Raw genomic sequence first — 17564 nt, 5'->3', positions numbered from 1 at the left:
CTAAATGAAAATAAATGGCTTTGGATATATAAAAGTATAAATGTAAGGGTCGCGTTTATGTTTCCTCTGGCAAATGACACAATTGAACATATAAAAGAATAGTTCATGTCTCGTCCATTACAGCTGAGTTCAAATCTTCCTGTAGTTCCTGTCTGTAGAGCAAGAGTGTACGGCCTTCAGTGTTGTCCTGGGTGTAGACACTTAGACGTTCCCCTCCTCCACTCATTCTGAATGAGGTGTTCTATGGTGTTTTAAGCCCCCTTTTCTGTTTGCTTCATGGCCTATGCTCTCCTCCCAGTTACCCAAGCTCAGAACCAAAACCTCTCTGTCTTCTTACTTTGACCTATTTTCCCAATGTCATCTGTACACATTTTCCATTCTCATAATTGGCATCCAGTTGGAAACTGTCATCATTCTTAACCCAGCCTGAAAGCAGTTTTCAATCCCCTAGTCTTCCGTACTATAAGGAGAACCAGTCAGTCAATCAGTCAATCAGTTAATCAACCAACCTTTGAGAGAGGGTCTCACGCAGCTGATCTCAAAGTTGCTATAAAGCCAAGGATGACCTTGGACTCCTGGTCCTTCTGGCTCCACCTGTCAAGTTGTGGGGTTACAGGTGTGCCACAGCCGGCAGCCTTCGTAGTGTTCTAAGTTGGAGTCCTCAGACTTCTGCCGTGAAGTGCATGTCTTTTTCAGGATTATCGATTGAAAGGTCATTAATTACCTTGACATTCAAGGTCACCCACAAACTAAACCAAGTCCCCACTCCAATCACACATTTCTCTGGATTTATATTGCGTGTTTTGTGTACACCCAATTTCTCCGTGTTTTCTGTACACCCAATTTCTCTGTTACTCCATGTGGTCTTTTAAAGATTTATTTATTTATTTTATGTATTCACCATTGCTGTCTTCAGACAGACCAGAAGAGAGCATCAGACCCCATTACAGATGGTTGTGAACCACCATGTCATTGCTGGGAATTGAACTCAGGACCTCTGGAAGAGTAGTCAGTGCTCTTAACCATTGAGCCATCTCTCCAGCCCTCCCCACCATGTGTTCTTTTAATCTTAGCATGTTATTTCCACAAACTGGGGAGAGGTGGACAGAGCTTTTCAAATCCTTTTAAAACTTACTTGGTGCGTGCCTTTCATTCCAGCATGCAAGGCACAGGCAGGCTGATCTCTGTGGGTTTGAGAGCAATCTGGTCTATAGAGAAAATTCCAGGAGAGCAGAAAACACACTATCTTCCTCTCTCTCTCTCTCTCTCTCTCTCTCTCTCTCTCTCTCTCTCTCTCTCACACACACACACACACACACACACACACACAGACACACACACACACACAAGTTTCCTGAAAAAACTTTCTGTTTTTTTATGTTTCCCCATTTCCCAAGAACTATACTCTCCTGTTGTAGTACTTAAATGTTACACCTGTTACACTTCTGATTCATTTCCTCTGTTATTTTCAGGGTCATTAAAAGCAGGGCTTGTCACTTACTCAGTTTTATAGCTTTTATAATGATCTCAAGAATTCCTGGAACATATGAAGGCTTCAAGTCATATTTGTAGAACTGAATGAGTCACTGGGAGTGCCAAAGAGTAGAGGAGTCCATTCAAACGTAGGATCTTCTTAATTTATGGAAATAAGAGATGTAGAGTGAAGGCCCATATCTGACATAATCTTCCAGCTATGGACGCATATTGTAGGTTGTTTTCCCCATTTAATAAATGTCCTTGTGAATCTGTTCTCACCTGGCCCCTGCTCTTTTTTCTGTCGTTAGAGGGTGTTTTAACACTGAGGGCAAAACCGCCACCTCCTGATGAATTTATTGACTGTTTCCAGAAGTTTAAACATGGATTCAACCTTCTGGTAGGTGTACTTTATTGATATATAGTAGGAGAAACAGACGGAGAAGATCAAATTCTAGCCAAATGTTCCTAAAATTAAATTAAGAGATGCAGTTTTCCCTGTAGATTTGTGGGTGTATGTTTTGATTGGCTTTACATGATAATATCAGATTGAAGGCCATGGATGGCAAAGTAACTTGGCTAAAAAGCAATGTCCGTATTTCTTGGCTCTCTCTTCCCCTCATTCACCCCATGCTGATAGGGCCCCTCTAAGAAGTATTAGCAATGAAGTCTCCTTTCGTGTCTGCACTGGGCTGTTCTTTGAGTGTCTACCCTTGGGGTGATTGCCTTGTGGTAACGTATTTGTTTTCTTTCTGTCACAGGCCAAGCTGAAGTCCCATATCCAGAACCCGAGTGCTTCGGATCTGGTTCATTTTTTGTTTACTCCTCTAAATATGGTGAGCATCTTTATGAATGAAACAAAGCAATCATTCTCAGTATCTTCCATCCCAGCGTCTGAATGACTTAAGTGTGTTTCTTTGACTACCTTACATAGGTCCTGTTTCTCTTAGCATGTGTGCAAACTCTGTGAATGTGAAGTTTTGAGAGTTTAAAAGGACGCATACCTCACTTAGGACTGGGGACGTGGCACACACATGTGCCCATTAGAATAGCATTTTATCCAGAGCTAGCAGGCGATGTTGGGTGTTTTGCTTGCAAGTCTTTCCTCTCCAAGTTCATCGTGCCACATAGCTGTAGTGCATTGGTGTGTGTCCGTGCCTGATGAGTTTCTTCACAGGAAATCATCACCTGTAATATCCCGTCTGCCCACCCAAAGGACAGTGTTCTAATTCTGCACTCCTACAGTCATCTCTGAATGTTTCCTATGAATGCTTATAGGCTTCAAGTTAACGGTTCAGTGCCAAAGCTGGGTATGGTGATGCATGTGCTTTCAGTCCCAACTCTCTCAAGGCTTCGGTTGAATACTGAGCTCTAGGCTAGCCTGAGTTACATGGGAAGACCTTGTTTCAGAAATGTAAAACAATGAGGCAAAAAAGAATTGAGCCTGCCATGTTGGCTCACACTGGTACTTCTAGCACATGGGAACCTGAGGCAAGTGGATTGCTGTGGATTTGAGGGCAGACCAGGCTCCATAGAATGTAAAAGATCGGTGGAGACTGCAAAGAGAGAACTTGTCTGAAAATCCAAAAGCACCAAACAACAAACAATAGTGCATGCTGTTGTGTTTGCAGAAAGCACAAAGCTTTCGAACCCCACCTTTTCTTCTCAGTTTTCTTCTTAAATTCCCCAAATGTGTCTCTTGCAATTTAAAGTCAGTCGCATGGAGGAAAATTGGAAATTAAGCTTTATTGGTGTCATGTAGTGTGTCGGTACTGAGTACAGATTGAGGACAGTGGGTATCAGGCAAGCCTGGTTTGGAATCAGGCTGCCATTAAGGATCCCAAAAGATGTAGGTCCTAAGTTGGATTCTGGGTGATGGAGGAAGGGTCTTGAGGGGAACTAGCAAATCCTGTGTTTACAGAGGCACAAAAGAGCATGGCCTCCTCAGAGCCCCTAACCTAGAGATGGCTCAGTCTAGAGCCATTCGAAAGAACAAAACAAACACAGTCTTCCTACAACATATCTCTGAGGAGGCCAGATTTTAACAAAGTATCTAGCCTGTCCTTCCTCAGCCAGGACATGGCTCCTGAGAGGCCAATGTGGAGCGTTGTTCTACACAACGCTTGCCATTGTTTTACTTATCAAAGTGTGCACCTGTTTCCCGTTGACCATTAAATTGTCCATATCAAACCAGGGAAATATACTAGAATTGAATTCTGGGGAGTAGGGGTACCACTTATCATTTTTCCTTCTCCTCTGCCCCTCCCCCTCCCTTCTTTTCTCCTTCCTCTCTCTTTTCCCTCCCCTTTCTTCTCTGGTTCCTCTTCTCTCCCCCACATCTTGTCTCTCTCCCTCCCTCCCGTCATCTGAACTGCTGACTGAAGGAACTGCTGACCGAAGGCTTCTTTACTTCACCTCCGATAGACCCACAGTTTTCAATGTTGGCATAATAGATTTGCCATTTGTGATTGGTATTTTAAAATAACAAATGGTTATATCAGCAAATAAGGGGTCTCTGTATTTTGCTGGGAAAGTAATCAATGCCTGTAGCCAGTATGTAGGTGCTATGATATCCTTAAACTATTAACTTTATATAGTAATGTACCCTCCTTCTAGATAAGTCAGTTTGAGAAACCGTTTTCACTCTATAACATGCTATACATCAAATTTTAATTTAAACATATGAAAACAGCCCTTCATTTTGGAATTGATTGTTGTGTGTAGATTTTAAGAGTGTACAAGGGATCATTGTCTTGCTAAAAGCATTTGTTCTCCACTCAGGTGGTCCAGGCAACAGGTGGCCCTGAACTGGCCATTTCGGTACTCAGCCCACTGTTGACGAAAGACACAGTTGATTTCTTAAATTATACAGTCACTTCAGAGGAGCGGCAGCTGTGGATGTCACTGGGAGAGTCCTGGATGAAAGTGAGGTGAGAACAGAGCTCAGTACCTGTGATGCTCCAAGCACTCTAGTCTGTTGCACTGAACAGACTAGAGTTCAGGATTCTGCCTTAAAGAGCTATGTGTTAAGAAATGAAGAAACCGATATCGCTGAAAAGCTTAGAGTCAAGTGGGGCCAGCAAGATGGTTCAGCAGGTAAAGGTGCTTGCTCCCAAGCCTGACAACCAGAGTTTCATCCCTGGGACCTACATGGTAGAAAGAAAGAACTGACTCGATATAGATGTGCTATGATCTCCAGATGCACACCATGGCATATATAAACACCCTCCCCACCTCAACGCACACATGAGTTGACTAAATAAATATAATTTTAAAAGTAAAAATTAGAAGCATGTCACCAAGTAGAAGAAATAGATTGTGTACAGAAGAAAGAAATGGGACATAAGCAGACCCTGGCCCATTGACATGGTGAAGTGAAGGAAGACAGTGACGTGACAAGAGGGGGACACATACACACATACACACAGACGTATACACACTCTCTCTCACACACACACGTACAAGCATACAGTATATGCTCTGTGCTCTCCGTGCATTTTATAGAAATAGGTTGAAATTTCTGTTTCATAGATGAAGAAATAAGACTCAAATAAGGTGAATTCATTGACATAATGTCACACAGTATCTTAAGTGACAGAGCTCTGGGGTCAGGGTTTATAATCCCCTGCTCAGTGGCCTTTCAGTGGGATGTGTAGAGTGTCAGTAAATATTAAGCAGTTCACAGAGAAGCAGAAATGGAGGCAAGCCACAGTAAGAGTTCAGAGCTGAGGGCAGAGGGAGGGACTTTGGGTAGTAGGTGTGAGGAGAAAGGCTGGAAGAGGAATGGTGTGAGAGAGGAGGCATCCAGAGGGGAACAGGGTTGGCTAGAAGTCTTCACAGCGGGTTAAGCAGCGGATTCTGAAGGTGGTGGAAAATGACCAATGTAGGTTCTCCTCCCCCACCCTTCTTTTCTTTCTCTAACTTTGAGACAGGTTTTTGCTAAGGAGATCCTGCAACTGTTTTCCGAGATCAGTCTGCTAGCTGGGTCCACCACAGCAAGGGCAAAAGTAGCTATGAATGGTCTAGCATGGGCTCCTTAGTTATCAGCCCTCTCTGGGGTAAGAACCATCACCCACTGGAAAAAAAAGGTGTGTGGCTAAATTTAAAGTCATTGTTTGTCAATAAAGAGATGGAGAAGAACAGACCGCTGCAAGAGCTGACACCTGCCAAGCCAGGCTCGTCCTACAGTTGTTCCCAGCTTTTCTTTTCCTATGTAGAGCAAATCATTCAGTGTAGTACCCAGTTACCAATTAATCTCTGGAAGTTTGTCCTTGTCCCCCTGGAGGGCTAGTCTAAAAGATGTGGACCAATTTATATCACATTTTTGCTTTTATTGAGATACACACAAGGCAGTCCCACCTAACTTCCTGGCCTTTGACTGCTGTGCATGGTGGAATACAATTTGTACTCTAAAATTCCTTAAAGTGGTGCACACTCTTTTTCATGTTGTAAATACTATTTGTGTTTATTTGCATACTTATTTATAATGTCTGTGCATCACTAGATCATATTCTATATTTTATTATGATATTTATATCTTCTTTAAAAGATTAATTGGGTTTTATTTTGTGTCTATATGTGAGTGCCTGCCTGTGCGTATATGTACCACATGCTTGCCTGGTACCCAGAGAGGCCAGGAAAAAGTATTGGATTCCCTGGAACTGAAGTTCCATGTGGGTGTTAGGAACTAAGCCTGGGTCTTCTGGAAGAACAGCCAGTGCTCTTAGCTTCTGAGCCCTCTCTCTGGCTCCTATTTTATATCCCATGCTGTATTAAAGTGGTTTAGTATGTTTGTAAAATGTTAGATTTATGCTGGTTGTGATATTATGACAAGCCGAGGCTGGGTTTTTTTCCTTTCCATAAGGCTCATTAAATCTGTCACATTTCAGAATACAGAAATTGCACGGAGTGTATTCAGTGACTTTGTTTTGAGCCCTATCACAAAATCAGAAAAATTAATGACGGTTTAAATAGCTGCATCAAAAAGAAATATATAGTTAGTGTTTAACACGGGGCCTCGGTCACTTCAAATCCATATCAAGGCTATTAGGTAATGAATGTGGGGTTGAAAAGTACCTAAAAGGGAAAAGAATCAAGAAAGCAACCAAATAATTTGAATAAAAGGCCTCATTTCATCAGAGCAGACCCAATCCATCATAAGTCAGCTGTGGAAATTATGGCAAGAGCACAGTGGGAAGCGAAGCCGTAATCTCTGCAGCAGCCGCTTCTGTGGCTTGGGATGGACAGAGCGCTTGCGTGAACCATTCTCTCAAGGGCACTGGCTGATTAGCGGGCGTTGATTGTGACCGTGAATTAGTTGACGTTTCTTACTGACAATGACGCTGGTACATTTAATTTATAAAATTGGCCATCTTCTTCATTTTAGGGTAGTTTTGCAGCTTTTGAAAAACCATAGATGCCGCTGAGTCCCAAACTTAAATACTCACTGTCTTTCCATTCTCCTGCACAAACGTTAAACACCCTACGCCCATGCCGAGCATCAGAGTTCATGGAAAGTTAAGACCATGGAGAGAAACATGGAAGCTGCTGTCATACTGCTGGGCAAAATCGCTCTCCCGGTTCGTTTGTTTGGACCACTGGCATAAATGGGTTTTCTTTCCTCTCCTGAGAAACAGAGTTGTTTTGTGCAGAAGAGAATTGTGACTGAGAACACATTATTTAACATATAAACTCAATGTCCTCCTACAGAGCAGAGTGGCCGAAAGAACAGTTCATCCCACCTTACGTGCCGAGGTTCCGCAGCGGCTGGGAGCCCCCGATGCTGAACTTCATGGGCGCGCCCACAGAGCAAGACATGTATCAGCTGGCCGAGTCTGTGGCCAACGCAGAACACCAGCGCAAACAGGACAGCAAGAGGCTGTCCACAGAGGTCAGGATCCATCATGTCTGGTCTCTGTGGAAGCTGTAATAATGGGGGGTTCAGCACTCGCTGAAGAACATTCTAGAACCAGTGACTAGATGTTACCACGTCCCAACGTCCTGAGTTATCTCTCAGTTCTTCCTAGTGTTTGTGACCATTGATGGGATGCCTCTATTCCCCTACCCCAGCCGAGTCACCCCTCTGCCGTGTTCCTCAAGCCTACCTGTCTCTTTTCCCTTGTCAGGGGCTTGCCCGCAGGCACTGTTGACTCTCAAATCTTGAGACTCTCAAGGCAGTTCCCTGAACCTAGATCCTGTTGATTCTAAGCAACCTTTCACCTTGATCCCTCCCTCCTCCCTCCTCCCTCCTCCCTCCTCTTCCTGTCTCCCCTCCTTCCCTCTCTTTCTTCCTCCCACTATTCCCCCCTCCCCTAATCCTACTGCTCTCTCCCTCTCCGCCACCCTCCTCTCTCTCCCTGATACTGTAGCTACTGCTTCAGCTCTCTCCTACTCCCTCTTTCCACTCTAATCTTCTGAAGCGCTAGAGGAGCTACCATTTTGTGGACTTCCGTCTTCTGACAAATGGCCACAAACACATTGTGCCTGCACAAGGTCATACCGTGGCCTTTGCCTTTCAGTTATTGATTAAGCTTTAGCGTATAACCCTGTCTACGGAGCAAATGAGAGGAATGAGACTGGACGTGCTATCATGTGCATTAAAATGACCTTATGTTGTGTGTTTTTGGCCCTGTTGGAAAGGAAAATTGAACAGCGTTTAAAACTGCACAAATTGAGAATAGGATGCCCAGGACTCATGTGACCACATAGGTGAAGACTAGCATAAAAAAGCAGCAGTGGATAGCAGCTTGAAACTTCCAAAGTCCAGGTCATTTATTCTCCTTTTAAAAAGTCTCTGATGAGCGGATTTGTAATGTGCAGACACAATAGGAGGAAAGGCATTAGCAAACCACAGCACAGTGGTTTGACCTCTGACCACTTTTGAGGAGAAACATACATACAAGTTAAATTGCTTAAACCTGTTCCCTTGGACAAATTTGTTCTCTGGACGGTGATGCTATGTAGGAAATGTACTGTACTCTCTGGGTTGGAGAGACAGCTCATCATGCACAGAGCCTGTGTGTAAGCAGGAGGACCTGTCACCCACCCAGCTCCTGTCATCCAGCCCTCAAGATAAAATCAGGCATGGTGGTGTGCACCTGGAATCCTGGAGCTGGGGAAGCAGAGGCAGGAGGATCCCTGAAACTCAGCAGCCAGCTAGTCAGTAAGGTTCTCGTTCAGAGGGCAACTCTTTAAAGAAAGGTAGGAGTAATAAAGGAAGGCCTTGATGTCAACCGTAACACACATATGTGTGCACTCACGACACACAGGTACTCATACACCATATACTTGACCCTCACAAACACAGATTTTTCTTTAAAAGGCAGTCTGTTGCAATCCAGAACTTCTATAACTAAGACTAACCTACTTGTTTGAAGTCCTCTTTCTGTGACTGTGACGGTTTTCCCTCTGGCTGCCCAAAAAGGAAGACTTCACACCTGGCCTTTCCTCTAAATGTCTGATGAAGGTGACCGCATACTGGCTGAGTTGCATATGTCCCTGCCTGCGTCTGGTAGTTCAGACCTCATGACTGTGAATTTTCCTCCCATTTAGAAAACAGCCATACTAGGAAAGAGACTGATGCATACGCACAGGAAATGGTCGGTCATTTGGTGTTGCCATAGTTACTTACAGCTGTTTTATTTTTTTTTTTTTTTTTTTTTTTTTTCTTTTTCGAGACAGGGTTTCTCTGTGTAGCCCTGGCTGTCCTGGAACTCACTCTGTAGACCAGGCTGGCCTCGAACTCAGAAATCCTCCTGCCTCTGCCTCCCAAGTGCTGGGATTAAAGGCGTGCGCCACCACCGCCCGGCAGCTATTTTCAAGTCATAAAACTGTCCATCGTGTGGTCTTCTTATCTTATGCTAGAAAATGTGCCACTTAATAATGTGTGCCTTGGAAATTCACACCTTTGTGACTTCTTTCACAGTGCTATTTAAAGAGGGTACGGGATGTGTGTTCTAGGCTGTGAGTGCATACACACGTCTACTCTGAACAATTATTGAGGGTCCTCCCTTGTGGTGAGCTGTCATTTTCCTGCTGTAAAGAATTTCCCATTTTATGATTTAAGTGCCCATTCTGAGGCTTACAGGAATGGCACGTAGGATGCTTGCCAGGTTGAGATCTTGGGTGACAGCACAGACGATGGTGACTTCAAGTGTGTGAGAAGCGTAATCATTGCGGGGAGAGAGACTTTACTATCTTTTATTGCTACTAGAATAAATGCACCTGCAGCACGTCTCATGCAAATTCAGGATCTGGTGCTTTTGTTTGTAATTGAAAGGCGTAGGTGATGATGAACCAATGAGTGTGGAAAACACCATCAACTTCCCTGCCTCCTCTGACCCCGCATCAACCTCAGCAAGGCTGTGTGGTCACGGCTTAGTCACTCTTATCTCCTCCCCCTTGGCATGTCCAGTCATTCTCAGGACCTGTGACTTCATCCTGGCCAGGAGCTGTTCTGTCCAAAGAAACAGGCAAAAGGTGGAGATGACTCTTGCAGTTTCTGACCCCAACTGCTCAAGACTTTGACTTTTTTAAAATTACATAATTGAATTCTGCATCTCTGCTGGCTCCTGGGGGAAGGATTTGTGTAGTCAACTGATCCTAGGTGTTTAAATGGCTGGAAAACATCTATTTATGTTTGTTTGTGAGCATATGCTTCCCCATGTATGTTCCAGGTGTGTATCTAATTGTGTATTATGTCCATACTGGCCCACTGGAGACATTCCCTGTGGATGAAATCAGCCTCATTCCTGCCAGCCTTCTTGATAGAATTTGCCATTGTACTATTCAGCTTAGATGCTTCCCAAACCTTCCCAGGTTCAGATAGGTTGTCCCAGAGAACCCATAAATAATGGAAACTCCAGGAAATCCTCCTGCCTCAGCATCCATCACACACTTCCACATTATTTTTAACACACAGAAACCATGTGAAAGCTGGAAGTGACCTTTTTGGTTGTTTTCCATCGGAACATGTGTCCCCCATGCCTTTAAAGTCACCATGCTCAAAGGTCATGGACTTCAAGTCTCCCTTGGGAGCAGCCAGTAGATCATAATGGTGTCAACCACAAGGAAAAAACTGATTACAGAATTATCGTCTCCTGGACTCTTGACTAACAAGGTCAAAGTTTTTTGTGTGTATCTGTTTCCTGTTATAGTGATAACAGTTCGGCCATTTGTAACAATTTTACAATGGTGTTTGAGGTGCTTTTTAAAATGAAAAAAAAAAAAAGTAGAGTGATATGATTCCATTATAATAGAAAACAAAGGGTTTTCATGTGATACCAACTTTATAGGAGTTTCAAATGTGTTCCTGAAACAGGGAGCAAAGGTTAAAGGTCATCTTCTAACTCTATTGTTCAGTGTTTAAGGTCTAATATCAAAAACATCTAGTGTTGAAATTCCTCAGGAAAGAACTTCCTGATTTTATATTTAAGATTTTCAGAATTAAGATTTACCCTGTACACTAATAACAAAACTGAATCGTCCTGTGTCAGCATAATAGCTCAGTGAGCAATCCTGTGAGAGTTTAGGGCTGGGTTCTGGTTGACTGACAGGGGACTCGTGCCAGCGGCACCTGGTAACACGCTGATGTACTCCTGTCTTCCAGCATTCCAATGTGTCCGACTATCCTCCAGCCGATGGGTATACATTCAGTAACAGCATGTACCACAGAGGACCACACGTGGACCAAGGGGAGGCTGCCATGCCTTTCAAGTCAACTCCTAATCGCCATGTAGATAGGTAATACTCAAGACACCATGTGGAGCACTCTGGGTAGCTGAGGGTGATCTAGGCTAACAGGAGTGGGGGCAGGGTGCCAGGGGAATGAGAATTACAGACTAGATGTCTTGACTCTCCTGCTTATCAAAACCAGGTCTGTAAGGAATGATGGAAATCTTATCCAATTGTGGACAGACAGAACCTTAAGAGAGCAAAGCAGTTGCCACTGTTTCCCCCTACTCCATTCCGTCACCTTGGGCAAGGTTTTTTTTCCCCTCATGGTCCTTAGACATAATTTTAATGTGTTAAGTTGGTTACAAAAGGTTGCTTGAGGAAGTAAAGTCAGCGTGTAACTGAGGTTGTGCCTTGGGTGTTGTCCCAGTCTCCTTTGACTGCACACCAGATTCTGCTCCTTTCATGGTGAGGTGCTGACCATCGTCACTCTCGGCCGTATGTTCTTTCTCCTTCTTTTTGAGATGGGGTCTCACACAGTATAGGCTGATCTCAAACTTGATGTGTGGTTTTAAATGACATTGAACCCATGATCCTCTTGTGTCAGCCTCTCACAGGCTGGGATTCTAGGCACACATCACCATGCTTGACCTTAATACGTGTATTAGTAGACAGCTTACAGGTTTAGAGTCTAGATTTGGCCCAGTACAGACTCACCTTGGAATTTCACATCATTCGTCTGAGCAGTAGTCTGTTCTAAAAACAAAACAAAAACCACTTATTTATTTATGTGTGCATGCCCATCCCCCACCCCCATATGTGTACCAGATGGAGGTCAGGAGATATCAGATCCCCTGAAGCTGGAGTTACAGGTACTGGTTAGCCCCCAATGTGGGGCCTGGGAATGGAACTCAGGCCCTCTGCAAGAGGAGTACCTTCTTTTAACTGCTGAGCCATCCCTCCAGCCCCAGTTTGTTCAGGCCGACTAAGCTGCCATCTAAGAATCCAGAGGCTTTCTGAGAGGGTTGGACTGGCCCTTGTGTTACTTCTGCCCCCAGGCTTCAGAAGAGCTAGTAGAATGACAGAGAGTTCTTCCTTTCTTTTTCTAGAAATTATGACTCGGGCAAAACACAACCCAAGAAATACGCCAAGTCCAAGTACGACTTCGTGGCGAGGAACAGCAGCGAGCTCTCGGTTATGAAGGATGATGTCTTAGAGGTAACTGGTTCTCAATGGGCTTTGTCCTCTAAGAAAGTCAGTTTGCTGAATTCTTCTAATCTGCATCTGAGACCCCTGAAAGAGATGCTGAGGTCAAGAAAGTGTTTCTTTGTACACAGTGCATCTTAGATATCTGTATCTCTTTAGAAGTGTTAGCTGCTTAGCTTAATTGATAGTGTTGCTCATTCAAGTAAGAGATACATAAGGCATCGTGGGACAGGCAAGTGCATTTCTTGGCTTGCCTCATTGTCTTTTCTTCTGAGATTCATTCATTTTGTAACCAAGGCTGGTTATAAACTCAGTGGAGATGAATCACGATAGTTTAACCAAAGAAAACATTTCCTCTTTGAGAACCCTTACACAAATGTCACCAGTACTGCATTTGATAACCACATTGAGGGTAGCATTTCTTAGGTCACAGCACAGAGTTCATTTCCTTGAATGTATACAATACATTTTGTTAAAGAAATAATTTCCATATTTTCCCTTTCTAGTCCACAAATGGAAACAATAGAACTTTCCAGAATGGCCATCTTATTGCCCTCAAATGAGACAGGGACATTCTGAGGCTGTAGTATATATTTGTGGTAGATTTGTCCTAGGACTACTTATTTTATGCAAATATCAATAATTACAATGAGCAATAATACGTCTTAGTGTAATTGCTCAGAACTTCAGTCACTCATATGCTTTTATTCAGTGCATTATCAAAAGTAAAAAAAAAAATTCTCGATTGAAAATTGAGAAATGAAAGTTGAATGTTGTCTGCGCATGTGTGTATGGGTTTTCTTATAAAGGTCTCTTCTCTGTTCTTTGCATGTTGACAGATACTTGATGATCGAAGGCAGTGGTGGAAAGTCCGGAATTCCAGTGGAGACTCTGGGTTTGTGCCAAATAACATTCTGGATATCATGAGACCTCCGGAATCTGGAGTGGGGCGCGCTGATCCCCCATACACGCATACCATACAGGTAACATGGGTACTAAGCAAAAGTTAACATCAACAGATTTCCACAAACAGAAATTCCATGCCTTTCGTGTGTTAATCACTTTGATATTAAATTGGTTTTATTTTTGAGAGCAATTGAAAGGCAATGTGGAGACAAGAGAGAGTGATGCATGATTTTCTGATTCATTTTCTGAGGAAACTATTAAAGTGTCCAGCAATAAGTTACTACCCTTATGAATCCTTTTTTCCTCACCAATGTGTAGTATTTCTGACAAATACAAATAGATCATTTTTTTCTCTTTACCCGTCAGTTGGCTCTGAGACTGCTGAGAGGGTAAACCCCCATCTTTAACAGCCTTTACCTTCAGAGTCTATTAAATGTCCAGTCTCTGGCCAGCCTTCAGTTCACCCTCAGCATGCCTTAGCACATCCATGAACATATGTTCAGGTGTTACAGTGTTATTCCTTTATATTAAGGTTGGATTTGTCTATGATATAGATGAGACAGGACAGCTTCTTCCGCTGATCCCTGAAGACTTCCAGAGGCTCACACACACCACAGTTTCAGGATTTTTGTAGCCTGGTCAGCTCATCTGTTATGGCAGCTGCGTTTACTTGAGCTGCCTCTCTGGAGTGAGGTCGTGCAATAGGGCTAGAACGGGTGGACTCTTCATGCACCACCTCTGAACCCAAGTAGATTCCTTTCCAAGCCGTAGGGATGAAGTCCTAATTTTCAATGGTGAGAAAAACCACCATTCCTGGCTCCATTTTTATTGTGACTTCATCAGCATCACTGACTTTCGTACTGCCTACCTGAGCTCTACTGTGAAGCAGTTCATTGTTGCTCAGGTCTAGGCTTGAAGACAACAATGTGTCCAGGCCTTGGATGGAGTCCATTATCCCGGCTGCCACACTGAGTTATCTGAGCACTGGGAGCTCCTTGAGACTATCAAGTGTAGAGTAGACCCTTACCCCTTCCCAGAGCAATTTGACCTTATTAGAAGCCCAGAGTCAACCAAACATTTGACATAAAGAATTCTTATCAGAGGGTGTGGAATCACATACCCATTTTCCCAGCATTTGGCAGGTAGAGGCAGGAGCATCAGGAATTCAATGTCATCTTGGGCTAACAACGTAAGTTCAAAACCAGCCTGGACTGTGTAGGGCTCTGTCTCAAAAGGAAGATAAAACATTGATGGGTTTTTGCTTGTTTGTTTTCTTTTCTTTTTTTTTCCTGACATGACACATGTACTTACTTATGCCGATCATTTGTCATTAGCTTTTGATGCCAAAGAAGGAATTTGAGTTATTCAAGGTATGGTCTGCTGTGTTTTCCGTGGATTTTTGCAGTGATTTTTTTTTTCTGAACTTAATTTTCCATACCTCTTCCTTCTCATAAGCTCCTACTTCTGTAAGTGTGAGATGTGGTCTTCTGGTGTAATGACATAAGGCTTCTTTTGGGAGGGTGAGCACCAATCCTCTGCTTTCTTTCTTGAACGTATTTTTTAATCTTATTCTTAACAGTGATGTGATATGTACTGAGTGTGTGCCTAAAATCCCGAGAGGGAATGTTTGCCCTCTGAGAAAGTAGGGATTTTTAAACATTCTAACTAATGACAAAGTGTAGCTCGAGCTGTTTATAAAGAATATCCTCTGGGCACATGGGCAAATAGATCCAAGAATTTCTAAGTTTACATATTAAAAACAATTACTCAGATTGAATTTTTGCTTGTCTGCATGATTCCTAGGAACAGCTAGACTGAAAATAAGGGAACATAATTAAGCCTACAAATAGTGTGTGTTCCGAGTCTTTGTCCTGGTTGCAACTCCCCGAAAAGGAGTCTGACCTCCACTCTTTACCTGCTTGCTATTTTGCCTTTTACTTCAGCTGTGACTCCTGCCCCAAGCTGTGTGTTGGCTATCCTGTTTCAGGCTTCCCTCTGGCTAAAGTGAACCCAAATGATTAGTACACACCACAGGCAAAAATAGTGCGTGGAGAGAACACACACATACACACATATACACCACATTCTCATTCTCTCCCTCTCTCCCTCTCTCTCCCTCTCTCCCTCTCTCCCTCTCTCCCTCTCTCTCCCTCTCTCCCTCTCTCCCTCTCTCTCCCTCTCTCCCTCTCTCCCTCTCTCTCCCTCTCTCCCTCTCTCTCCCTCCTCTCCCTCCTCTCCCTCTCTCTCCTTCCTCTCTCCTCCCTCCTCTTCCTCTCTCCTCCCTCTCTTCCTCTCTCTCTCCTCTCCCTCTCTCCTTCCTCTCTCCCTCTCTCCTCCCTCTCTCATTCTCTCCTCCCTCTCTCCCCCTTACCCTCCCCCTCCTCCCTCTCCCCCCCTTTCCCCCTCCCCCTCTTCTCCTCCCTTCCCCCTCCCTCCCCTCTCCCTGACTCTTTTCTTTCACAGAACCTCATCTTATGTTTTTGTCAACTTTGACACAGCCAAGATTTTGGTTTTTTAAGTATTCAGAAGTTCCAGGAGTCTATGTTGGAACTTTATATAAATAGAGACTTGTGGTCACTGTGGAGAATTTCATGTTCTAGCTGTTTCTCTTTTGAACTTTTCCACAGTTCCTATAGAAATGTGTGTGAAAGAGTGGTTGTGGGTGTGAGCTCTTTCCCTCCCCCTTTTCCTCCCTCCTGACCCCCTTTCTATCTCCCCACTTCTCTGAATATGTAAAATTTAGCGTGAGGACCTAGCATGGAAAGGAATTGAAAACTCTCTAACTAGGATCTGTGGGCTGAATGCACTAGAGGTCTCATACTTTGTAATAAACAGCCTATCTGCCATGACATCACTGCATCCTTACCTTCCTGCTATGACATCTCTGTGTCCTTACCTACTTGCCATGATATCACTGCATCCTTACCTACCTGCTAAGATGTCACTGTGTCCTTACCTATCTGCCATGACATCACTGTGTCCTTACCTACTTACCTACTGTGACATCATCACTGCATCCTTACTTACTTTCTATGAGATCACTGTGTCCTTACCTTTCTGCCATGACTGTGTCCTTACCTACCTGTCATAATATCACTGCATCCTTACCTACCTGCTATGACATCACTGTGTCCTTACCTACCTGTCATGATATCATTGCATCCTTACCTACCTGATATGACATCACTGTGTCCTTACCTACCTGTCATGACGTCACGGCTTCTCTCAAGGAATTGCTATCTTTAATGAACTTGTAGTAGTTCTGAAAACACAAATGGAGTAGGATGGGAAAGTAAGCCCTCAGAAACATCCCTGTCAACTACCTATCTCTCCAACAGCATCACAGAGACCTGATCTCAGAGTACCTCTCCCATACACTGTGTGGTGAGAACAGTCACCATTCAGTCACCGTTTTTAGAGTGGCTTTTTTTTTTTTTTCCAAAGAATGTGTCTGTTCCTTGCATTTTCTGTGTCCCTTTTTAATACTTTAGGAAAACTGTGCACATTACACAAGAGACTGGCAACATGAGTGTTTGCCACTCGCAAACCCCAGGCTTGGATGTGCACTGCTCCTCTCCCTCGCCATGGTTGTGGTTCTCATTTTCATCCCCTTCCCTTTCTGGTCTTGAAGGATTCTGGGAGCAGTTCCTAGTGTAGGCTCAAGGACAGCTCTTGTCCATTGCTGCACACCCTTTGTCTGGGTCTGTTCTGGCCGCAGGGGTCCTCACACTTGGAGCAGCACAGAGGAGGTGTTGAGTTCTCACCCCAAGTCCCTGGGGGTTGTTTCCTAATCCTCACATTTGGAGTGATTTTAACAGCTCTCCAAAGGCAGATTCCCACCTGTGTGCCTCCCCCCATGGCTTTGCCAGGAGTTTTAAAATAAAAGAGGAAGAGATGAGATGGAGAATTTACAAAATGTGTGTGTGTGTGTGTGTGTGTGTGTGTGTGTGTGTGTGTGTGTGTGTGTGTTTCAGTGAAGCCACAGGAGAGAGGAATAAATGCTTTTGATAGGCACAGAAAAGTGGCCTGGCTTTCTCTTAAAATGTAGATCACCCCCCAAGGACTTTGCCTTTCTTATCTGGGCAACAGATGGCCCCGAGGCTGCTTCCTTTCTATCCAGAATCTACTGCCACATAAAGTTTTTACTTGATTCCCAGGCTAGTTCTGGTCATCTTCTGAAAGGACCATTTCCCATGGGTCCCCTGCTGTGAGAGGAGTAGACATGACTTCCTCCTGATCTTATTTCTACTACATCCACAGCTGGGCTAAACAATTTTTTGTGTACTGTTAAATATTGGGTGTATGTG

The 17564-nt window shown here is 43.8% G+C and overlaps 1 protein-coding gene across 4 annotated transcripts in view; it reads left to right on the top strand.

Moving 5' to 3' along the window:
- Eps8 (EGFR pathway substrate 8, signaling adaptor) overlaps window positions 1-17564 on the top strand; it is a 162005-nt gene that overhangs the window by 127397 nt on the left and 17044 nt on the right. For all 4 annotated transcript variants that reach the window (XM_034511969.2, XM_034511970.2, XM_034511971.2 and 1 more), the window contains 7 exons: window positions 1785-1873; window positions 2235-2309; window positions 4255-4403; window positions 7183-7363; window positions 11081-11214; window positions 12255-12363; window positions 13191-13334. In XM_034511969.2, the coding sequence (XP_034367860.1) occupies window positions 1785-1873; window positions 2235-2309; window positions 4255-4403; window positions 7183-7363; window positions 11081-11214; window positions 12255-12363; window positions 13191-13334 (881 nt within the window). The remainder of the gene's footprint in view (window positions 1-1784; window positions 1874-2234; window positions 2310-4254; window positions 4404-7182; window positions 7364-11080; window positions 11215-12254; window positions 12364-13190; window positions 13335-17564) is intronic.

This window comes from Arvicanthis niloticus, chromosome 9, assembly GCF_011762505.2.
Source record: "Arvicanthis niloticus isolate mArvNil1 chromosome 9, mArvNil1.pat.X, whole genome shotgun sequence".
NCBI lineage: Eukaryota > Metazoa > Chordata > Mammalia > Rodentia > Muridae > Arvicanthis > Arvicanthis niloticus.
Note: the sequence above shows the minus strand (reverse complement) of the source record. Positions and strands in the feature narration are given on the sequence as shown.